Source organism: Peromyscus maniculatus, chromosome 4, assembly GCF_049852395.1.
Source record: "Peromyscus maniculatus bairdii isolate BWxNUB_F1_BW_parent chromosome 4, HU_Pman_BW_mat_3.1, whole genome shotgun sequence".
NCBI classification, from domain to species: Eukaryota; Metazoa; Chordata; class Mammalia; order Rodentia; family Cricetidae; genus Peromyscus; species Peromyscus maniculatus.
In genome coordinates this window covers 65,623,703-65,648,954 of record NC_134855.1, presented here as the reverse complement: position 1 = coordinate 65,648,954, position 25,252 = coordinate 65,623,703, and the positions used below count along the sequence as shown (strand labels likewise).

The window sequence follows — 25,252 nt, the reverse complement described above, 5'->3', positions numbered from 1 at the left end:
TGGATATGTAAAATTAAATCAAATTATTTAAAAAAAGAAAAAAATTGAAGAATGATGCCTACCACTTTCATCTTATTCAACTATAACCTCGGGGCTCTGGATGTTCAAAAGTATGCCTCTCCTACAATAAGTAATAATTAAAAGTTGTAATACTAATGATAGTTCTAGTAACCAAAAACATTTATTCTGATCCATTGATTATGTCAAGTAATAAGTATCACAAGATATTTTAAGATTATTTGGAAGTTATAAATATTTATTTTTCGCATGTTTAGGCTAAAATACCTGAAATAAGTTTTGTAGAGTGCTGAAATATTATATAATCAAGTCTGAAAATATGCATAACAATATTTTAAAAATATGACATTCTTTATTGTGAGGTGATGATAGGCTTCCCATTTCATATGAAAAATAAAGTTAATGATAAAATATTACAGATAACATATTCCAAATTTATAATCATTAAGTTGTAAAATTAACCATAATTGTGATAACAGGGATTTGTGCTTGCAGAGTGTCATGGGAACATAATAATGCAAATAGATTGCCACAAAATTTTAGGAAAAAGTGTTGAATCATTTATTAAAAAATAACAAAATATCACTAATGAGGATTACTTACTTTTGCATAAAGTGCTCCACAGAATCACATACCACTCTCAAAATAAATGTCTTTATTTTTTTCAGATAAAGTATTTCATATTTACCACTTCTGATCACTAAACAATGTGACTGAGTAACAATGTGACTGAGTTCATTCTACTTGGTTTGACACAGGATCCATTTAAAAAGAAAATTCTCTTTGTTGTGTTTTTGCTTTTTTATATGGGAACATTATTGGGTAACTTGCTGATCATTGCTACCATCAAGACAAGCCAGGCACTTGGGAGTCCAATGTACTTCTTCTTGTTCTACTTATCCTTATCTGACACCTGCTTCTCTACAACCATAGCCCCTAGAACAATTGTGGATTCTCTGATGAAGGAGGCCTCTATTTCTTTCAGTGAGTGCATAATACAAGTCTTTACATTCCATTTCTTTGGCTGCCTGGAGATCTTCATCCTCATCCTCATGGCTGTTGACCGCTATGTAGCCATCTGTAAGCCTCTGCACTACATGACCATCATGAGCCACCGGGTTTGTGGGATGCTGGTGGCCATGGCCTGGGTGGGATCCTGTGTGCATCCTTTAGTTCAGATATTTCTTGCTTTGAGTTTACCTTTCTGTGGTCCCAATAAGATCGATCACTATTTCTGTGACTTGCAGCCACTGCTGAAACTTGCCTGTTCAGACACATATATGATCAATCTACTTCTGGTGTCCAACAGTGGGGCCATTTGTACAGTGAGTTTCCTCATGCTAATGGTCTCATATGTCATCATCTTGCGTTCCCTAAGAAACCACAGTGCTGAAGGGAAGAGAAAAGCCCTGTCCACCTGTGTCTCCCATATCATTGTGGTCATCCTGTTCTTTGGACCTTGTATTTTTATATACACACGCCCTGCAACCACATTTCCTATGGACAAGATGATAGCTACATTTTATTCAATTGGGACACCTTTGCTCAACCCTCTGATTTACACGTTGAGAAATGCAGAAGTGAAAAATGCCATGAAAAATTTATGGAGGAAGAAACTGATCTCAGATGATAGGAAATAAATGAAGGTCTTCTATATTTTTCCATAGCTTTAAATTAGGAGTTAATAAATATTATTTTTATTATTAGTTTAATATATCAGTTTCTTAGGGCATAAGATTATAAGCTCATATAGTAAAGAGACAATGTGAAATGGTATTGAATCAATTTACATAGAGGGATAAACTGTGAAATATAAATTAAGTGTGAAGACCTTTTGTGTTTGTTGATGTTTGATCCTGTTTCTCTGCCTTTCCAGCCTTTCTGTCTCAACAACATTTGGCTGTATTTGTAACTTTCTGACCACCTTCCTGTAGATTTCTGAAATTTCCACCTAATATATATCTATCTACATAATCACATTTCCTATTTGAAGCCTGATAAGATTTACTTTCCTGCTTAGTGATTCCTTATTTTTAGCATTTTATTTTTGAGATTTTAATATAATTACAATAGTTCTCTCTTTGCTTTCCTCCCTCAAAACTCTCCCATATATACCTTCCTGCTCTCCTTCAAAATTGTAACCTCTTGGCCCCTGGCAGTGTGATCAGGATCAATGCCTGGGGCATGAGCCAGCTTTCTGCATCCCATTACCTATGGTCGGACACCTTGCTCAGTCTTGAGGCAGGGAGGAGGGGCTGGATCCTTCCTCAACTGAATGCACCAAGGTTTGCTGTCCCCCATGAGAGAACTTATCCTTTTGGAGGAGGGGATGAGGTATGGGTCAGAGTGGCAGGGGCAGTAGGCAGGGGTGGGAGGAGTGGGAGGAGGGTTGAGAGGGGGATGTGGTTGGTATAAAAAACAAATACATTTTTTTTTTTAAAAAAAAAAGGAAAAGAAAACCAGAAAAGAATTGTAACCTCTCCCCTGCCACTTGTTATTGCATGCATGTATGTATATGTATATGCATATATATTCCAATTAGTTATTTTTTTATAAAGACATGTTGCTCTTATCATCAACTTAAGTTTTTCTCTGGATTCAGTAAATTGTGCTATGTTCAAATAATTGTAGCAAGTGTGAGTATAGGTGAAAATGCATACACTTGGAGGAATCGATTTTATTTGGAGATTGATTCAAAATTCTTTTTTTGTTTGTTGGCTTGTTTTGTTTCATTTTTTTTCAAGACAGGATTTCTCTGTGTAGTTTTGGTGTGTGTCCTGTATCTCACTCTGTAGACCAGGCTGGCCTGGAACTCACAGAGATCCACCTGGCTCTGCCTCCCAAGTGCTGGGATTAAAGGCGTGTACCAACACCACCCTGTGACTCAAAACTCTTGCCATGTATTTATTTAGATTGTTCTAGAACACTAATAAAATACACAGAGAAAAATTCACTCTTGAGACTCTGGGATGCTCTGCTGTCAATGTTAGGGTTGCAATCACAATGATTCTTTTGTAATCCTTATTCCCTTTTCCTGAATTGATCTCTTCATCTTTAAAAATTAAGATTTCTCCTGGGCATACTAATTATAATATTTCCTTTATAGCAAAGTATTAGATTTAGTGCAGCATGTATAAGATAGTTTATGGTAGAGATTTCTATACAGGTTAGTACCAAAAGAACAATCACTTCAAGATAGGGTATTTGGATATATTAACAGATTAAACAGAAACAGGATGACACAAAGGAATATTTTAGGTTTTGGAACAGAAGTTTCATATTGCAAATATAAATTATTTTAGTGAATTTTGTATTCAATCCAGAAGAAAATAATATTAGCAAAGGAAAAGCCAACATTTAGATGATATTTTTACATTAGAGTTAATTTTTTCATTATTAATTAACACTCTAGTACTAAAGAATATTAATGTGAATAATATTGCTAATGTTAATATTTTCTTGTGTGGTTTTTAATTGAAAAAGTTAACATGTATTATTTTTTCCTTAAGATTTCTATTACTTTTTTAAACCAGTAAATTGTATAGCAAAATTTTATCAATTTTGTTATATTAGAAACCATAAAATTTCCCTTTCTTTCTTCCTCTTTCTTTCTTTCTTTCTTTCTTTCTTTCTTTCTTTCTTTCTTTCTTTCTTTCTTTCTTTCTTCCTCCCTCCCTCCCTCCCTCCCTCCCTCCCTCCCTTCCTTCCTTCCTTTCTTTCTTCTGTTTGTATTCCTTTGATTTTTTTGAATGCCTGGGATTAAATGTAGGTCATTGCACATGTAGGTCATGGGCTCTATGACAGAGAAATAACTCCATCTTATAATTTCTTTAGCTCAAAGTATGATCATATTTTTTGTGGGTGGTAGCAGAAGACAGTAAAGTCTACAATAAACTACACTGGTATATGTAGTATATACTTCTTCCTGTTATAGTCTGTGTGTTTCAGTCTCCTGTCAATTTTAAGAATATTGTCAGTATGTAATACCTATAGCTTGACTCTGTTATCACAGGATTTTCAGTTCTAAATTCCATTTGACAGAATAATATTTGGTACCTTCTGTTTCTGAAGAAAAGGAAAATTGTCTTACTGCTTTAGCGAGAACTTCAAGTACTGTATTGAATAGATATGGAGAGAGTGGAGAATCTTGTCTTGTTCCTGATTTTAGTAGAATTGCTTTGAGTGTCTCTCCATTTAATTTGAAGTTGGGTAATAGCTTGCTGTAAATTGCCTTTACTATGTTTAGGTATATCCCTTATATCCTTGATCTCTCCAAGACTTTTATTATGAAGGGTGTTAGATTTTGTCTAAGGCTTTTTCAGCATCTAATGAAATAATCAGGTGACTTTTTTCTTTCAGTTTGTTTACATGGTGGATTGCATTGACAGATTTTCCTATGCTGAACCTTCCCAGCAACTCTGGAATGAAGTCTACTTGATAACAGTAGATGATCTTTTTGATGTGTCCTTGGATTCTGTTTGCAAGTATTTTATTGAGTATTTTTGCATTAATATTCCTGAAGGAAGCTGGTCTGTACTTCTCTTTTTTTGTTAAGTCTTTGTGTGGTTTGATATCAGGATGACTGTGGTCTCACAAAATAAATCTGGTGATGTTCCATTTGTCCCTATTTTGTGATATAATTTGAGGAGTGTTGGTATTATTTCTTCTTTGAACATGTGATAGAATTCTGTACTAAAACTGTCTGGCCTTGGGATTTGTTTTTGGCTGGGAGACTTTTAATGATTGCTTCTATTTCCTTAGGGGTTATAGGTCTATTTAAATCATTTATCTTATCTTGATTTAACTTTGGTAAGTGGTATTTCTCAAGAAAATTGTCCATTTCTCTTATATTTTCCAATTTTTTAGAATCTTCAAGGGTGATGCTAGCTAAGCCTCTTAGTAATGGGGTTATAGAACCTTAACTGGCCATCTTCTATAACCAGGCAAGGTTTCCAGTGGAGAGATTTTGACACCAACTCAGTCACAAAACCTTCAACCTACAATTTGTTCTAACTGCAAGATGTGCTCTGGAAAAGAAGGTACAGAACATGTGGGAGTGGCAAACTGGTCCAGACAGAGACTCATGGCATGAGAGGGAACCAATGACTGACTCAGCTTGCATGGCCAGGAACCAGAAGCTGGATAGCCCAGGGACCTAAGATAGAACCAAATACAAATGGGAAAACAAAGGTCAATGAAATGATTCCTAATGATTACTCTGTTCTACTGGTAGATAAGAGCCCAACATAATCATTATTACAGAGGCTTTATCCAGCAACTGGTAGAAGCAGATGCAGAGATACACAACCAAATATTAGAAGGTGCTGGAGGAATCCTGTGGAAGAGGGTGAGGTAGGATTGTAGAAGCCAGAAGTTCAAGGACACCATAAGAAAAAACACAGAATCAACTAACCTGGGTTCATAGGTCCTGATAGAGACTGAACTGACAATCAGCAAGTCTTCATGGATCTGACCTAGGTCTTCTGCATATGTTATGGTTTCATAGCTTGGTTTTCCTGTGAGACTCCTAACAGTGGGAGCAGGGGCTATCTCTGACTCTTTTGTCTGCCTTTGAGACCCTTTTCCTTCTAATGAGTTGCCTACATCCTGCCTTGGTATGAGGGGATTTGCATACTTTTATTGTAAATCAATAAGCCTTGTTTGGTTGATATCCTTGGGAGGCCTGCACTTTTCAGAAGGGAAATGGAGGAAGAGTGGATCTGGGGAAGAGGGAAGGTAAGAGAGGGACTGGAAAGAGAGGAGGGAGGGGCAACTGTAGTTGGGATGCAATATATGAGAGAAGAATAACAAGACAAGGAAAATAATGTATATTGAATGTAAATGCATCCTTTTCATTTATTTTACTTTATGTATATGAGTGTTTAGGTTTCATGTATATCTGTACAGCATGCATGTGCCTGGTGTTCACAGATATCAGAAGAGAAAATTGGATGCCTTGGAGCTGGAATTTTAAATGGGTTTTGTAACAGGCTTTTTATTTTGGGCCACCACCAAGCTCCCAAACCATGACAGGGAGACTTATTAGTTTTGAATGTTCTTGGCTGTTCAGCTTTTCATTAGGCCAATCAGGTGCCTTAGGCCGGTATGGTGAAACCAAGGTGACACATCTTTACATAATTTAATAAATACAGCATAAACAAGAGTAACACTCCTTTACACAGTTAAAGTAATATTCTTCAGCATAAAAAAAAGTAACAAATCTTTGATGAGTTAAAACAATATTCCACAACAGGTTGTGAACCTCAGTGCAGGTGCTGACAATTAGACCTGGGTCTTCTTCAGAAAAACTCTTCAAGAATCAATGGGTCATTTTTCCATCATCAGACCTTCTTTTTGGTCTATCTAACATTACTTCTGGACATGCAGTGAACATAGAGCCCCCATGTTTGCTGCCATGCATCTCCTGCAGACTGTGACCCTTCACTAAACCATTTCAAGGATCTGCAATAAAGATGCAGATAAGACTGAATGTATAACTCCAGTAGGTATTGAGCTTGAAGCAAACACTTTAGTGGAGGAAAAGATGGAAATCTGAGTAGTAAAATGGAAACATCTGTGTGGAGAAATGAGGCCCACGCCTTTATCCCGGCACTTGAGAGGCAGAGCCAGGTGGGTCTCTGTGAGTTTGAGGCCAGCCTGCTCTATAGAGTAAGATCCAGAACAGGCACCAAAATTACACAGAGAAACCCTGTCTCAACCCCCCCCCCCCAAAAAAAAAAGACTACATGTCTTGGGCTGTCACTAATAGCTTCCTCTCTTTTGAAAGAGAAAGATATTCTTCACATCTAGACAAGGCTGTTGCCTATGAGAAAAACCTCTTATTCAGTAGTGTTTGCTTTCTACTCAAGCATATTCCTATACCACCTTTTGCTTAGAAGAGCAACTCAGTGAAACATGTTAGGAAAACCTGGCTAGGAAAGTACATACTTATCTTACAAAGATATGAGACAAACCAGGAAATATCAGGAGTTAATGAATAGGTGCAGGAGTAGACCTGATGACAACTTCATTATTAAAGTGAGTTCCGAAGATTTAATAAAGGTTGCCAGAACACAAGTTGGAGAGTAAGAAACCATTTGATAAGAGACACCAAGTTATGACTTAAGAATGGATATTACTGTGATTTGGTTACTTGCCCCTAAGAAAACAATAGGATGAATCTTGATTCCCTATACCTTAGACCAATTATATTTAGAAATAGAGACCTTACAAAGATAATACTGCTAAAACACTCCTTAATGTGAACCCTTGTATAAAGGGAAAGTAAGGAATAAAGATAGGCACATGGAAAGGCATGCATTATGCAAATGATGACTTTTTAAAAAATTTTGATGCCATTGAAATGATGCTTTTACAACCAAAGAACTTCCACAGGTGCCAATAAACTCCCAAGCTCTAGGAGGTGCAAAGCATGGATTCTCCTCAGAGTCCTGCACAGTAACTTATTCTACTGCTAGTGTGACCTCAAACATGAGCCTTCAGAACTACGAGAAAAGAAACTTCTATTAGCTAAGCCACTCAATTTATGGTATGTAAGGCTACTCTAGGAAACTCATCAGGGATATTCTTTTGAGATCCTTAAGACATGGTACTTACAGTCACATAGAGGAGTGCCGTTATATAATTTTTTCTATTTGACTAAAAGAAAGAAATAGCAATTTCATAAAGTAAAGCAACATGGGTTTTATTATATCTCAGTTTCACACAGTCTTAGTGATGAAATATTTTAATAGAAACCAAGTTCTAGTTTTGTTTTTTATCATCTGCTTAGCCTGGTCAAATTCCTTCCTGGTACCTCTGTAGAACCACTAAATACCTTGCCATTCAGTAAATCAAAATATATATATTAAATAAAATTTTCTTCTAAAATCTAACCATAATTTTATGTTGTAATGGGTGTTTCAAATTATAACTTCCACTTTTTGCCAACAATAATTTAAATAATTTCCTAAAAAACAAGTGAGAGCAGCCTAATTTCATCTATTACGATGTTTGGTAAAGTTAGAGACAACTAGGGAATGCTGAGAATGTGAGAAAAAGTTTTCTCTAATGGAAAGTGCCCCAGCTGGCTATCCAATACTAAATGGTCAATCTGAAAACATATTTCAAGCAACATTATATAGACTGAACCAGGTTATATTTATGTATTTAGGAAAATATATGTATATACATATATGTACTTTACAACAGTTCTGACAGAGTTGGGATGTCTCTGACTCTTTTGCTGGCTTTTGGGATCTTTCCCTCTTACTGTGTTGTCTCACCCAGACTTGATGTTAGGGTTCGTGCCAGGTCTTATTGTATTTTTTTTTTTTGTGCCATGTTTGGTTGATATCCCTGGGAAGCCTGCCCCCTTTCTAACGGAAGATGGAAATGGGGTGAGGGTGGATGGTGGGAGAGTGGATGTGGGGGAAATGGAAGCCGGAAGGACTGGGAGGAGTGGATGTTAGGGAAGCTGTATTCAGGATACATTGTATAAGAGAATTAAAAAAAAAAAAAAAAGAAACCAGAACTTGAAAGAGAACAAGAATGGGCGTATGTGAGGGTTTGGGGAGAGGAAAGGGAAAGGGGAAATGATGTAATTATAATCTCAAACAATAAAAGATATGACTAAAAATAAAAATTCAAGAAAACAATAGTGTTAAATGAGATCAAATAAATATATCACATGGAAAAATGAATGATGTGATCTGAAATAAAATAGATATTGCAAACCTGATGAGATAACTTGAAACATGAAATGATGTTATATTGCAAACCTGATTAAATAACTTGAAACATAGAATGATGTTATAAGAGGTGCATCTTATGAGAAATTTGAAATGTGTACATCTAAGTTTGACCTTAATTCTGTTAAGAAAAGGGCAAATTTGCCTATTATTAATAGATTTCAAGCTTTATTGTTATCAATATATTCAACATGCAATGAACATGTAAAGATTTTTTTCCAGTATAGATAGTGGCAAATTTTTTAGAATGCTTTTTTTCCACTTAACATAAATCATGTGGTATGGTGCATCATATATCTAAACAATCTCAAGTATTTTTAAAGGTACAGCTGAAAAGCTAAACACAGGTACTTAAAATCATAAGAGTTTATTTTTGACAGATTGCTTCAGGAATTTCCTAGGGGATTGTCTGTGGGGTTGTATCCAAGTCCCTCCAGTGCCCTTAAATTCTCCTTTACTGAACTGCAGCTTCTCGAAAAGCTTTGAGACCTGCAGGGCTGGACTTGGAATTTCATCACCACAACGGAGGAAGACAAGGGCAAAGAGCCCAGACGCATTTCAAATTTTTCAAAGGAATTTGATGTCCTCTCATTCTTATTCCTAGTATTCACAGAGTAAGTTTTAGTGACACCATTGTTTTTAACTACAATTTGACAGCAGTACACAAAGCATGTGAATTATATTACTTCATTTTTACCTCTTGAAATATCTACTTGCTATTGCATTTTAGAATATGTTTTTAAAATTATTGTCATGAATTTATGAATAATAGATATTATTTCAAATGTTGACAGGAATTGACCAACATCAAAAGTGAAAGCTTTGCTATTTTACTTTCTTATTTCATTCTTTATTCTTTCCTTTGCTTTTTTTAAAAACACTGAGTCTAAATGAAATCATAGATTAATATATTTTTATTTAATTGTTTTCCAGGATAACTGTAATTTTGATGAACTATGTATTCTGAATTTAGCTGCTTGGTAACTATTTTGGATAACCTTAAATCCTTTTCATTTGTATCCTAACTTCATATTTTAATAGTTTGCTAGAATATTTTAGAGGATGTATTACAATAGAAAACCAGTCACAGGAATACTTTATTAAGTCTTAATTTTAAATTTGGGACTGTTAAAGGCTGGTGGAATAGGCTGTGGAAGGAAGTGAGAATATGCTTTTAATTACTTGAGATAGAAAAGTGATGATAAACTAAGACATTTAAAAATAGTATAAGTAATGAAATAAAAGAACAATAAACAAATATATAATAAATCCAACAAATCTTTAAATAATCTAATAAAAAAACATCTTAATACAGAAAGAGAATTGTTATCTTCTGCAAGTATTGTCTGATTATTCCACTTTATAAAGGGGATTTTCTTTTGCAGGCATTATATTAGAATTTCTTGAGAAATTTTTTTAACTGATTTCAATCACTTTATCCATGATGTCAGATCTTGTTATGTTCTCTGTATTCTTATTAATATAAGACTTTTACCAGAAAAGTAGCGGTGAAAATAGCTTACAGTTTCTATAGAAATCCATATTTGGGGAAGCATTAAAATCACTGAAGAAAATATATCATTAGGGCTTTCCTTGTCTCACAAATGCCTCAGAAATTTTCAGAATTTTTGTCCTTTTAGAAATCAGCCAATTAAAGAAGATGCAGTTTCATGAAAAGAAAATAATAACAAAATGCCTAATCTTTAGTTAGTTCTTACAAAATATTAGTGATCTATATCTACACTTACTTGTTTAATGTGGATATTTTTGTTTTTAACAAGAATCCCCTGTGGTGTAAAATATTAGATAATATCATTTTACATGAGAAAATCAAAGGTCAGAGTTATGTAAGATAGGCAATGATTAAGAGACGACCAAAGCTAATTTCATAGAAATTAACCAGCACAATAACAGTGATGGACTGCCTTCCTGTGGACACAACGAAAGATTTCAATTGCATCTTAAGAGATAATTGGCAAAGCCTATTTCTAAAGAGAATAATTTATGAAAGAGAAAAGAAATCCAACACATTGTGGAAATCTGACATTGAGTAATTTCTCCCTTTCCATTACATTTTACATCCACAATATCAACTTTAGATCTAAGAGTTCATGAATTTTAGTCAAATCCTACCGACTTTAAAGAACAAGGGGATTTAGTTTTCTTCACTCTGAGAGCAAATGTAGAATTAAGGATATATGTGTAAATGCAGGTGCTCACCTAAAGTGTTCCTTGTTTTCTTCTGTGGAATATTTCTTTGGCTGTCTGTGTGTGGGACAAGAGTGTATTTACTTATATTTACATCATGTGTGACAATTTGTGGATTTGAATGCTTAGGATTCTAATGCTTCTACAACTTCATTACCTTATTAAAGGAGGAAACGGAATGTTAAATAATAAAGAAAAGGGCCTTCAAGTTTTTGCAGAGTTTTAATGAGAGATTGCAATTTCTTCTTTATTGATCTAAATTCCATCTGATATATAATGAATTCTTACAAAGCCATATTAAAATAATGGGTATGTGTATTTAATTAAAGAAGTAAGGAAAATATCTTTGGTAAGAAAGCAACATCTAGTTTGATTATAATATCTTTTGATCATCATCTTCTTTATTCCTCAAATGTAATCATGCCATTCCACACCTTTCTTAATTCGTTTATAAGCACTCAGGTACTCATAGAAATTAGTTGGGTGTGACTTCTTGCACATGTTCATTACATTTGGGCCAACTTTTTAACTGCTTATGTTTTATGCCTACAGTATGTGGTTCTCCTTACTGTCATACAGATCCAGTTAAGCTGCTGAAGCTTCTGCTTTGTACTCCACAGTTAAAAAAAAAATAGTACCATACTCTATTTCTGCTTTGTTACTATTGTATATTTAAATTTTTCCAGTTTTCAAATTTTCACTAGGTTGCAATGACTACTCTTTGGAATCCTTAGTGGAATTCTTTTAGCATGGTAAATACTTATTCCATAATCCATCATTAAATGTTGTCTTAAAAATATTTTAAGTTATCCATTCTTCAGTTGAGGAACGTGTAGATGTTTCCAGTTGCTGGCTATTTTTTTTTTATTATTATTATTATTATTATTATTATTATTATTATTTTACAACACCATTCAGTTCAACATAATAGCCACAGAATCCCCTGTTCTCCCCCTCTCGCCCACCCCTCCCCCCAGCCCACCCCCCATTCCCACCTCCTCCAGATCAAGGTCTCCCCCGAGGACCGGGGTTGACCTGGTAGACTCAGTCCAGGCAGGTCCATTCCCCCCTCCCAGACCGAGCCAAGTGTCCCTGCATAAGTCCCAGGATTCAAACAGCCAACTCATGCAACGAGTCCAGGACCTGGCACCAATGCACAGCTGTCTCCCAAACAGATCAAGCCAACTGACTGTCTCACCCGTTCAGGTGGCCTGATCCAGTTGGGGGCCCCTCAGCCTTTGGTTCATAGATCCTGTGCTTCCATTCATTTGGTTATTTGTCCCGGTGCTTTATCCAACCTTGGCTTCAACAATTCTCGCTCATATAAATCCTCTTCTTACTCATTAATTAGACTCCCAGTGCTCCACCAGGGGCCCAGCCGTGGATGTCTGCCTTCAGATTCCTCAGTCCTTGGATGGGGTTTATGGCACCACTATTTGGGTGTCTGGCCATATATTTAAATAATGAAATATTATTATTATTATTATCATTTAACTCAGCTGTTAAAAACAATGACATCATGAAATTTGCAGACAAATGGATGGAGCTAGAAAAATCATCTTAAATGGGGTAACCCAGAACCAGAAAGACAAATATGGTATGTACTCACCTACAAATGGACATTAGCTGTTAAGTAAAAGATAATCATGCTACAATCTGCAGACCCAGTAAAGCTAAACAACAAGAAGGGCTCTAGGGTGGATGCATGGATCTCTTAAACAGATTTTGGGGATGAATTGGGGTGGATGGAGGTGGGAAGAGGAGGGTTCAGGCAGGGGAAGAAGGGATGGAGGGAGAGAATACAGGGAGAGACCACTGGAATTGGAGGGCATTTGGGGGTGATGTGGAAACAGTGCGTTAGAAACTTCCTGGAGCATCTGAGGGTAACCGTAGAGCAGACTCCTAGTAATGTAGAATATGGAACACCAACCAGTCATCTTTTGTAAGCAGACTAGGCTCCCAGTTGTGGGACTGACATAGCAATTTGGTGACAAAATCTATGACCCATAACCTTCCCTACCTGCAAGATGTGCTTATACAATGGTTACTCTGAGCTTATGGAAGTGGCCAATCAATGACTGGTTAAACTTGAGGCCTAAGCCATGAGATGAAGCCCATGCCTAACACTGCCTGGATATCTAGGACAAGGAAGCTGGATGGATCAGAAACCTATGGTATAACCAAATTCAAATTGCAAAGAAATATAATTAATTTAAAAAGTTGATAAAGTAATTTCTAATGATATTCTGCTATAAACATAGATTGGAGCCTAGCCAAATTGTCATCCCACAGGCTTCCTCTGGCAGCTGATGGGAGCAGATGCAGAGACTGACAGCCAAACATTACATGGAATTCAGAATAGGGGGAAGAATGATTGTAAGAGCATAGGGAACTGAGGACACCACAAAAACATGGTTCAAAAATCAACTAAGCGGGTTTGTAGGGGCTCATAGAGTTTGAAGTATCAATCACAGAGCCTTCGTGAGGCTGTGTTAGGTCCTCTATAAATATAATGTGGTTATTTAGTTTGGGGTTTTTGTGGGATTCCTAATGGTGGGTGTTGGGGTGTCTGTGACTCTTTTGCCTGTTCTTTGGACCCCTTTACTCCTATTCTATTGTCTCATCTAGACTTGATATACGGGTTCATGTCTAGTCTTTTTGCATCTTTTTATTCTATGTTTCAGTGTTATCCCTGGGATTCCTACTCTCCTGGAAGAAAACAGAAAAGCAGTGGATCTGGGGAAGAGGGTAGGTGGGGAGGGAGACTGTAATGAATAGAAGGAGGAGAAGATGCAGTAAGATGTATTGTATGAGAGAGGATAAATAAAAAGAATTTTAAATGATAAAAAAAAAATATTTTAAGTTTTATGCACATAATGCTGACAAATCAGAGTAATATTATATTGTTGCTTAATTTACATTTCCCTGATTTAGATTTATAAGTGGAACTTTTTTCATGCGACACTTTCAGCGTTTGGGGGGATAATTATGCAAGAATGTGTTAACTTGAGATCAATTGGTGGAATTTGAGTCAATCTATAAAATCCTTTCATAATCTCTTTTTTTGTATAAAATGTACCTTTCCTGAAGCTTTACATCAGGAGTCATACAATGCAAAGGGCATTGATTTCTTGCTGTTCTAATTCTTTGTAGTATGGTGACATTTTCATTCTTGTATAAGGCTGATTGATGTACTTTTATAAAACTGTATTGAATTGAGCACCTATGTAACATATTTTAGGTCAGGTTACTATAGGTATAGAAAATAAAAAAAATGAGGAAAATATTTTATAGTTTCTCTTTTTTCACTGACATATGTTAAGGTTTGTCATTATGCACATGCAGAGTGTCTGGTAAAATGAAAACATGTGTTTTAATTTAGAAACTCAAGTTGTTGAAATAGGTGATGTGAGGACATTCCAATAGATACACTTTGTGTCCCTGCAGGTGCTAACATCCAAGGTGATCCTAGATGGCAACAACAAGAACCTCCAGAAAAGACCTGAAAATCAACTTGGAAATTAGGTGAAATCTAGGACATCATAGTCATTCTGGAACCTGGGCAGAAATCTACCTTCTTCTCTAAAATTTTGCTTGTGTTCTTTATTGCCTTTATTACTTATTTTATGATAAGTTTCAATGGCACTCCTGAGATTGCTGTGAAGTGGTTCAATAATGTGACATCATGAGTCCTCTGAAGTAGAGTGCTAGCACATACTTTTGGAAATCAGTAGTTTTAGTCATTATGAAGGGCTGAGGATAACGATAACCTATTCACTTTTGAATAAAATTGGATAATTCCATGGCTGTTAACATATACACCTATAATATAAAAATTTATTCTTAAAGTACTATAGTGAACTTGCATCTTGATTTTGAACTTCAAGTATGTATTTAATTTTTAAAACATCTACCTTGTTCTTCCTACTAAATGTATGTAAAGTTTTGGAATATCTCCAACAACTACCATTAATTTAGTATTTACAGTATCACTGGGTGCATTTGTTCTCATGAACTATAATATACTTTCAAGCCTTCTATGTATCTTAATTATTATTCTATCCATAGTAACAGATTTACAGTTGAATTATCCTAAACACTCAATGCATATACTTACTGATTAAAAAATGACTTTGAAAATGAAACAAAGGCCTTGAAAGACCAGTGCTTCAGGCACAGCCTTCTTTCCCTCTAAATAATCGAGCTCATAGAAGCAATGGGGTATGGGAACATCACAGAGTTTATCTTACTGGGACTTTTCCATAATGAGGAGGTCAAGACAATGTGTTCTGTTCTATTCTCATTTTGTTATCTTGCAATTCTCTTTGGAAACCTTGTGGTTCTTCTCACCATCAGGGGCAGCAACCTTCGTGAGTATCCAATGTATTTTTTTCTCAGCTACCTGTCCTTCATGGATGTATGTTTCACTTCCACAGTGGCCCCTAAATTGATTATAGACTTATTGGTACAGTGTAACACTATATCCTACAATGGCTGCATAGCCCAGATGTTTTATGCCCACTTCTTTGGTGCCACTGAGATATTTATCTTGGTGGTTATGGCCTATGATCGTTATGTAGCCATTTGTAGACCCCTTTACTACATGATCACCATGAACAGACCAGTGTGTTATATTCTTGTGATAGTCTCAGTTATTGGTGCTTTTATACACTCACTTGTGCATGTACTGATTGTTATCAGACTTCCCTTCTGTGGTGCCAATGAGATAGACCACTACTTTTGTGACATATTCCCCCTGCTGAAACTGGCCTGCACTGACACAAGACTCCTTATTATCATAATCATTACCACCACAGGGGTGCAGTCCATTTTGACCTTTGTTGCCTTGGTCATTTCTTACATCATCATTTTGTCCACATTGAGGACCCACTCATCCAAGGGCCGCCACAAAGCCCTTTCTACTTGTGGCTCACATATCACAGTTGTGTTCATGTTCTTCCTGCCACTCATCTTTACCTATGTCCCAATGGGTGATACTGTTGGAAATGACAAGGTATTTGCTCTATTTTACACCATGATTGCCCCTTTGTTCAACCCTCTCATCTACACACTGAGGAATACAGACATGAAGAATGCTATGAAGAAAGTATGGATCCAAGAAAAACTGTTTGAAGGAAAGTGAAATCTCTTCTGGTGGAGTCCTTTTTCTCAATCTTATTCTTTCAACAGAATAAATGTGAGCAACACAGCAAGATAGCAAGATGGGGAGTGGCCATCAAAAATTGCAAGCCACAAAGAGATAAGACACTTAGCCATGGGGACTGTGTATATGGATGAATCAATTACAAGTCTTTTCCATTTTAGGTAAATGGAACTTATTTTGTCCTTCATGCTCCTAGGCATAATGGCTACTATTAATATTGTTGTTGGTGCAAATTGGAAAACTATATAATTTGGCAATTTTTGCTCTACTTTGGGATACTGATAACTTGTCTGAGATAGGTGTCATAGAGATCATTTCTGGTGATCTCACCACTGTACTTGGCATGTCTATTGGTTTATACTCATTTACCTCATTTCACAATCATGTTGATGAAACTTTATGCATGTAGTTTATGATGTTATTAGGAGACACAACCTTACAGAAAATTCCTTGATATTCTCTGGCTCTCACAATCTCCCCCCCCCCTCTTTTGCAATGATGCCTGAGACTTAATTGTGGGAGTATTTTGTAGATATATCCATTGAGACTGGGCTCCACACCTCTGCATTTTAATTGGTCGATGTTTTCTATAGTGGTCTCTACCTGTTTTAAAGAAAAGCTTCTTTGATGAGGGGTGAGGACAGCACTTACCTCTGGTCATAAGGACAAATGATTATTTTGTTTTTAAGGATTGTGCTGATTTAGTCAATCAGTCATTATAGATTCTTCTCCAATAACAATGACTTCACTAGCATTGAGTGGCTATCTGGGTGTCCAGTACTAGGCATGATTTTCCTCTTGTTGATTGATTTTAAAGTTCCACTAGAGGGCTGTTAGTGATTGCTAATGTATACATGCCACTACTGCAGCCTTAGGGCTACCACACCATGCTGGTTGTCAGTTTGGTTTATACTTATCATAGCTGAATAAAACTTCATTGCTCTTTCCTTTGGGAGTGGGAGAGGTGATATTCCTCACCATAGAGCACGATAATGGTTTATCCAGAGACAAATGGACAACTCTGAAAACATACATAAGAGTAATATTGTGTGAACTGAACAGGTTATATTTAGTAATACATATATGTGTGTGTGTGAATGTATAGTACCAGATATGTATATGCACATAAATATATTATATGCATATTACTATATATATGTATACATATATATTTTTGTGTACAGTAAGAATTAGTGGCAAAGAGGTAATGAATTTAAAGGATATGCTAGCTTTGGAGGAAATAGGTGAAAAGAGAAATGTATTTGTACATTTTAACTCTTTAAACAATTTTGCTTCAAGAATCATTCAATGTAGTATAAGTATGCTATTATTGTAATGATTATGTCCATTATTTATTTAATACTAAGAATCCTGATGGTGGTGTATTATTGCAAGTAGGAGTTTCCTACTAGGAATGATGACATCAATTTATTTAATGCTCATCGGCAAATTGATGAAATAGGAATTTCTAACATTCATCTCCCTGTAATGAAACCTGAATTTGAATAATGGTCTATGCATGTACCAATCTGCATTCACGAGAACTAGGGAAATAGATAAGATAACAGCCTATGAGTTTATCACGGGCATATAAAAATAAGTATTGCTAAAGATAAGACTAATCCCATCTTTTCTGTATCACATGGTTTTTCTAACCTTGGCATGGACAGAGGTACCTACAAGTGTTGGAAGGCGAGAGAAGAAATCACAATATTTTACCATGGAACAATAAAGAGGAACTGGACAGTAATATTTAGTAATATGAAAATCATGATGGGTGGCAATACTCTGGGCATTAAAGAGCCCTGGGTCCCAGAGCCCTAGTCCTAAAACTGGAACCACAAATTCAGCTCTCTTATACCTTGGATCCATAATGTTCCTCAAAGGCTCATAGGTTTCAGATTGGTCTTGAGCCATTGATAATACTGGGAGGTCCAAAATGCAAGAGATTTATCATTTAAGTACACTTTAAAAAATTATGCTGAGATATACAAGTCCCTTTCTCTCATTTTTCCTTGGATATCATGAAGTGAGCATCTTTGCTCTACTATGCATCTTTTACCTGACTATTCTGCCTCACCATAGCCTTAAATGCTATGAGCCAAATGACCATGGACTAAAGCTTCTGAAATGACTATATTATATAATATATAATATATCATATTATTATTTAATGTGATATATTATATAATATATAAATATATTTATATATATATAAATATATTTATATATTATATAATATATCATATGTTATTCCCTTTAATATATTAAATATATTATTTTTAAGTTGTTCTATGAAGTAATGGAAGGTTTACTAACTCAGCTTACAGAGTAAAGCAATAGCAAGTGTCAGGCTACATACTTGTGCTCATAGAATGTACTTCTAAGATTTCTCTGGTACCAAAAATAATTCCACTATCTTTGATCTAATCTTGCCTTACCATACTAGTCTTTAGTCTCATTCCATCACCAGGGTGAACCAGGAGTCCTAATCACCAGCCCATAGCCATTGACTTAATCCAAATTCTACAGCTACATATTTTAGGATACAATACATAGACTGAGCTTCTCAGCCCTCTGTAGTGCTAGGCAGGATGTCAGAAATGGATGGATGGCATTCCCTTTTGCTCTCTAGTTAGAAAAAGTCACAAATTAGTCAAGATATAATTTTTCCTTAGTGTTGGCATCGTGACCCATGGTGTTAGTGGATTTCTACCTGGGTTAACAGTCATGGCTCATTTTAAATTGTTGATATTCATTTTTACATACATTAAATATAACCTTCTCAATCTGTATAATGTTACTTGTATGTATGTTTTTAGGGCTGACCATTAGGTATTGGGTAACCAATTGTAGTGATCTTCCATGGGGAAGACTATTTCTCCCATTCTTAGCATTCCTTAGTTTCCTGTAGCTCTTTCTGTAGAATTGAGGCCTCCTGGTCTTTCCCCATCATTGTTAGCATGTGTATAACGTCTCTTGCTGTTGTTCAAATTCAGCTCACATTTAGTCAGCCATGTTGCTAAAACTTCATGGGTAGAGCTTCCAACATAACTAGGAGACACAATTCTACAGCAAACTCCATGATCTTATTGCTCTTACAATCTTTCTGCCCAGGTTTGCAACCTGATCACTGATCTCTGAGTCTTGTTTCAGGAGTTTTATCTTGTAAAACTCATAATAGGCTATAAAAAGCCTTTCAGAAGCCTTTATTAAAACCTCATGAAAACTAGTCTCCTTATAAACTTCAGAAGGGAGAATAGTATGTTTTAGCTCAATTTCCAGTTCCACCAAGTAGTTTTTTCTCAACCCCCTCCTCTCTCTCTCTCTCTCTCTCTCTCTCTCTCTCTCTCTCTCTCTCTCTCTCTCTCTCTCTCTTTGTGTGTGGGGGTCATGATTTCCAAATGCACCAGTCATAAGCCTCAAGTCTGTTGCTGTCTTCTATCAATAATCAGTTTCATGCTGAGACACAGGGGAAGGTGTCTACCATCCCAGTCCTCCAAGCTGACCTCAATGAGTACAGATGCAAATTAATTGGTGCCTTCCTGGGTGAAGGTGCTCAAGGCTGCTCAGAGCAGGGCTTCTTGTAATGTTACTATCTACAACAATATAAACCTTGATGTATAAAACAGATATTAAAATTAAACATGTTTTTAGTATAAATCATAAAGTAATTCATTTTAAAATAATACTTTTACATGCATATAAATTTGCCATACTAAGATATAAAAGCACAAGATATAATTACCACAATATATTATTTGTTTATCAGTGATATACAAGACTCTGTGTATAAACTATCAGAAGTTCAAGATCAATACATGACTCAACCAAAGATACATTTATAGCAGGAATTTATAAAATCTTACAAAAAATTATAACAAAAGTAGAGAGAGTCTTTTAATAACTATTTACTGGTCATATGATGGCTTCCCGTTTGTTTCCTACAGGGCTATGACTTTTGATGGATCAGTTATATCATGAATTGAGAGAAAAATTTCAGGGTTCTGAAAGTACCTTATGATTCATCATTTCATACTTTAAAAAAATTCGTCTTAAACTTGTGTCAACCCAGTTTTCTTTTCCAATGCCTTAAGTTTTTTTCTTTTCATTTTTAATGGTATATTTTTATTAATTTTTAAACTATATATATGTGTGTGGGTCTGAATATATAGATATGTGTACATTAGTACAAATCCCCACAGAGTTCACAAGAAGATGTCAAGTCCTCTGGAGATAGAGTAGAACAAGAAGAGACATCCACCTGTTGTGAATGTTGGAGCTGAGCTCAGATTTTCTGCAATAGCAGTATGCACTTTTATCTACTGAGCCACCTCTCCAGAACTCTAGTTATCCCATTTTCAAAAAATAATTCACATTTAAGCCTCAAATTGCCTCCCCGTGTTACTCTATCAAAATTTTAAAGTTCACTCACACTATTTGGTAATAGATTTCATATTTAGTCTATGTAATCCATGCAACCATTCCCCTCTATAATAAAGTCATCTGAGATATAGTCATGGCTACATATTATATGTGATTTACTATAACTGGTATAATTCAAGACAAATGTTGAAGTTATCCTATCAAATAAGAAAGGAACAAATTAGGACCATGAACTATATTTTTAATGAAATTATACAATATACAACTATTATTTGCAAAAACAAATAATTCTCACAGATCTTCCTAAGTCAAAAGGCCTTTTTCAGAGGGGAGAATTTTCTGGTCTCTTGTTATTCTAGAAGTATGTTTGTAAACATTTGGGTAGAATGTAATGTCAATCTCATAGCACAAAGAGAAAAATTATGTAGAATCCAGGGAAGACAGTTTATGTTCTCAAATAAGAATTTCTGTCTAGAGCATAGATTACAGACCAAAAACTTACAGCAAGTATTGTGAACATTACTAAATACCCTCACCATTACAAGGCAAGTAATTCGTTTCTTTGATTTTTTAAAATAAATTTTTATTTGCTTTGATAACTCAGGTTATTTGATAATTTGCTGTGGTGTGAGTATAAAATGTCTCAAGTAGCTAGAGTTTTCCTGCCTGGCCCACAGTCAGGACAAATCTCTGTCACCCGCCAGTCCCACAGCTGCTCAGACCCAACCAAGTAAACACAAGAGACTTATATTGCTAACAAACTGTATGGCTATGGCAGGCTTCTTGCTAAGTGTTCTTATATCTTAAATTAATCCATTTCTATAAATCTATACCTTTCCACATGGCTCATGGCTTACTGGCATCTTCACATGCTGCTTGTCATGGTGGCAGCTGGCAGTGCCCCTCCTCTTCCTGTTCTCTCAATTCTCCTCTCTGTTAGTCCCACCTATACTTCCTGCCTAGCTACTGGCCAATCAGTGTTTTATTTATTGACCAGTCAGAGCAACACAATTGACATACAGACTATCCCACAGCAGTCTCACACAGGCTTTTGTTTTTTGAAACAAAGGTGCTATTCTGTAATGTTGTGGAAAATTCTCTACACTGGCTTATCTGGCCTCCTTATGGCCATAGGGCAGGGATTATCGATTGTAGTCTGGCCCATATTCCTACCCAAATTCTCTCTCTCTGCCACATGATCAATTAAGATGTGACAAAGCAGCCATATTCTACATGCTCAGTTACTTTGCCAAGATACCTTTCCTACCAGACTGGATGGCAGCTGTAATGTACCAACTGTGTGAATTGAAACATTCCTTCCAGGAGAGAGAAGGAAGAATTATGAGATTCAGGAAATGAACAGCTCATAGGTCTCTGAATCTCCTTTAAACTAACAAGATGCATAAACTGTTCTCTAAAAGATCCTGTGAACAGTAAATGATCACAGGAGATAGAGACACTTTGATCAGCCAAGTAGCCTTTAAGAGACTGCCCAATCTGTGCACTGCCTGGTCTTGAGAGAGGTCCAGATTTGTAGCTTTTCTAGATCAAACCCTCCAATGGGTATGCTCTCTAGTGACATGCATACACTGGAGTAGTCCTGTAAATAACTCCTTACCCATACTCCTGTAAGTTATCTCAGTATATCCAGAATGGCTTTACTGGACTAATTACTTTGTTCTGTTGCTGCTTTAATCCCTGCTTGGGATGAATAGATAGATATTTGATCATATCTCTTCCAGAAAAGTCTCACAGTCTCCCATGGTTCCGACAGTATAGGGATCCTCCCATCTCCACTTCTGCAGTTCTTGGATTAAAGATATAGGCTACTGTGCTTACCTTTTTAAAAATATTATTTTGAGGGCTTGAATTCAACTCTTCATACTCATGTGACTACTTCTTTACTGAAACTTCTTCACAGTCTGAAGGAATACTTTTAATAAAATAATTTTATTTCATTAAATATGTATATTTATACTATATATACTAGCATGTCAAATGCATAACATATGTACATACATGTGTATATATCATATATATGTATATGTACATATATAAGTATATGTATGTATTTTTGCACATATGAACTCACAGAGATTGTGGAAGCAGGCACAATGCCTGCAACAGATTCAAGCCAGGTGGGGTCCAGTGCTTAGACAGGAAAATAGACACAGGCTCTCACACCAACCAGAAAGTTATTTACAATTATATCTGCTTACAAAAGAAATTTTAATTTCTTCCAATGGGGTGTCATCACGTATATAAGTCACCCTTCAGGGTAGGCCCCATGCCAAGAAGTTGTTAACCAACAATAAACTCAACAGTATTTTTGTAGATTTTTTTGGTCTCATATTGTTTTGTTTTGGGATTTTGTTTGTTTGTTTTATTGTCCTTTTGCTCATATACTTTGTTTTAGATTTTGGATTCATTTTGTGGATTGCATTGTGTGTTTCTTTTTTTTCCCCTTTTGTTGTTTGCTTTTCAAAGAGAAAGGGGAAGAAAGAGTGGAGTTGTTGGATGGGGCAGTCAGGAGGGTTTGGGAGGAGTTGGAGGAGAAAGTGTGATAGGAATATATTGTATGAAATTTTTTCAGTAAAACATACTAGACTCTGTGTCTGACACTTCACATAAGTTTTATCTATAATTTGTTTAATTATTCTGTAAATACTGCACTAATAATACTATTTCACATTAGAGAAAACTGACTCACACAAGTTTATTGAGGGATATTTGATCACAATGTGAAACTCTGAGACTATGTAATAAAATTAACCTTGGTGGAGCCAGTGACTTGTTGACAGGAATTAGTGTTAAAGAAGAGGGTGAAGCCAGGAAAACAGACAGAGAGATGCACAGGAAGGAGGAGGAAGGACTTAGAGATTCCTTGTCTTTTTGTTTTGAGCAAGTGGAGAGACATTTCTCTTGTTGGGTTTCCTGCCATAAAGGAATGTCAGCTGGCTGGTTCTCGGCCTCTCTGATCTAGCAGGTTTTCACCCTAACATCTGACTCCCTTGTCTTTGTTGGTAAGCAGAAGTATAAAGACTTAGTTGAAACCTACATTTGGTGGCCTGGCTGAGTCCAGCAGGACCAGAAAACCTGCCATGCCACTGTCTAAGTGGCAGAGTGCTGACTGTGAGGCCAAGGGCATAGAAAGTAGTTAAAATATCAGTCGATTCAGGTTCAGCCACTAAGCCAACAAAAAACAAAATTTGTCATTCTAGCCTGAGACATAATCATACCACCAGATACTGCCACAGTTGGCTACTGCTCTCACAAGGATCTTCTCCAGCCACAGCCACCACTTGCAGGGGATTTCTCACAAGGACTCTGGAGGGCATACTAATGCTCAGGAATTATGGAAGAGACCCTAAGCCTGTAGCTGATGTCACTGCAGTGAACAAATTGAGAAGTCAATGATTTTATGAGACACCTGGGAAATTCTTAAAGAGAGAGTTAAGAATATCAAAAAGGAAAAGAAAAGAAATATCTTACTTATGTTAAGAATGAGAAATATCACAATGCAGGAGTTTGAATTCTGTATAGTGCTACAATAGATGGATGGAAAAAAACAAATGAAAGGATAACCAATTTAGCTTGGATTGGCATAATCTTGATTATAATTACTATCATTTTGGTAATTCATATTTTATCCTTTAAAAAGTTGCTGGATAACTAAGCCAAATATGAAAATTCAATTGATAAGTTACAACTTTAGAAAGATTTACTATTGATAAGATACAAGCCTTATGAAGACCTACTAATGAAAATAACTCAGACACAGATAGAAGAATTTAGACAAGAACCTACCACACCACTCTATAATGATACTGAAGAAGCGTGGCCCATGGTTATTAGAAAATCAAACTTAGTTTATCCAGTTACTATATAAGAACAACCAGCAGATGATAGGTACCCAAGAGGTTATGCAGAAGTTAAACGGTATCCTATAGAAATATTCAGTTTGAAGAGAATTAGGGAAGTGGTCATTTCATATGGTATCAATTCAACCTATATGAAATATATGTTAAATTCATGGATAATTCAGAACAGAGTTATCCCCCAAGACTGGAAAGATTTAGCTACAGCAAAATCATCGGCTTTAGAAAAATGCTAATTCAGAACACAAAAATGTGATTAGGCCATTAAAGGCCAGTTCAACACCAATAGATGATTGGATTAGAAATACAGCTGATATTGAATCTCACACTTATGACTGCTTTGATAGGAGAAGATGGCTATTATGGGGATAACCTTACAAATTAAGACTGATAATGCTCCAGCATATGTCTCTAGTAAAATGAAAGTCTTTGCATATTTTAACATAAAGCATATTGCAGGTATACTACACAATCTTACAAGTCAAGCAGTTATAGAAAGATCTAATCACAGTTTGAGAGATATGCTTAATAAGTAGAAAGGGTTAATAAAGACCCTCAGAGATAGATTGCACAGTTCTTTATTAGCTTTGAATTTTTAAATGCTAGTGAAAATGGAATGACAGATGCAGAGAGACATTGGATATTAGCAAAATGTGTTAAATTAAATCATTTTGTATATTTTAAAGTTGTGTTGAACTCAGAATGAAAACCAGGATATGTGTTACATTGGGGAGGAAGTTTTGCTTTTATTTCCACAGGAGAAGAAAAGCTAAGGATACCATCAAGATTGAAAAGATTAGATTCGAACAGGAGGGACCTCTTGATTAGGAGAGGCAATAGTTCATCCA

At 35.8% G+C, this 25,252-nt stretch overlaps 2 protein-coding genes across 2 annotated transcripts; both read left to right on the top strand.

The window, feature by feature from the left end:
• Window positions 1-725: 725 nt before the first annotated feature.
• Window positions 726-1,658, top strand: LOC102918968 (olfactory receptor 4C16-like). Its single transcript, XM_006996947.3, is given in 1 exon segment — window positions 726-1,658. A coding segment is annotated over 1 exon segment (933 nt).
• A 13,521-nt stretch (window positions 1,659-15,179) lies between these two features.
• On the top strand, window positions 15,180-16,119 carry LOC102918660 (olfactory receptor 4P4-like). The gene has a single exon (XM_006996946.3). It carries the CDS (start codon window positions 15,193-15,195, stop codon window positions 16,117-16,119), a length of 927 nt encoding a protein of 308 aa, XP_006997008.2. The 5' UTR covers window positions 15,180-15,192.
• The last annotated feature ends 9,133 nt before the right edge of the window (window positions 16,120-25,252 follow it).

Coding starts and splice junctions, on each gene's coding strand:
- LOC102918660 (XM_006996946.3), top strand. CDS start 15,193: ATGGGGTATGGGAACATCACAGAGTTTATCTTACTGGGACTTTTCCAT.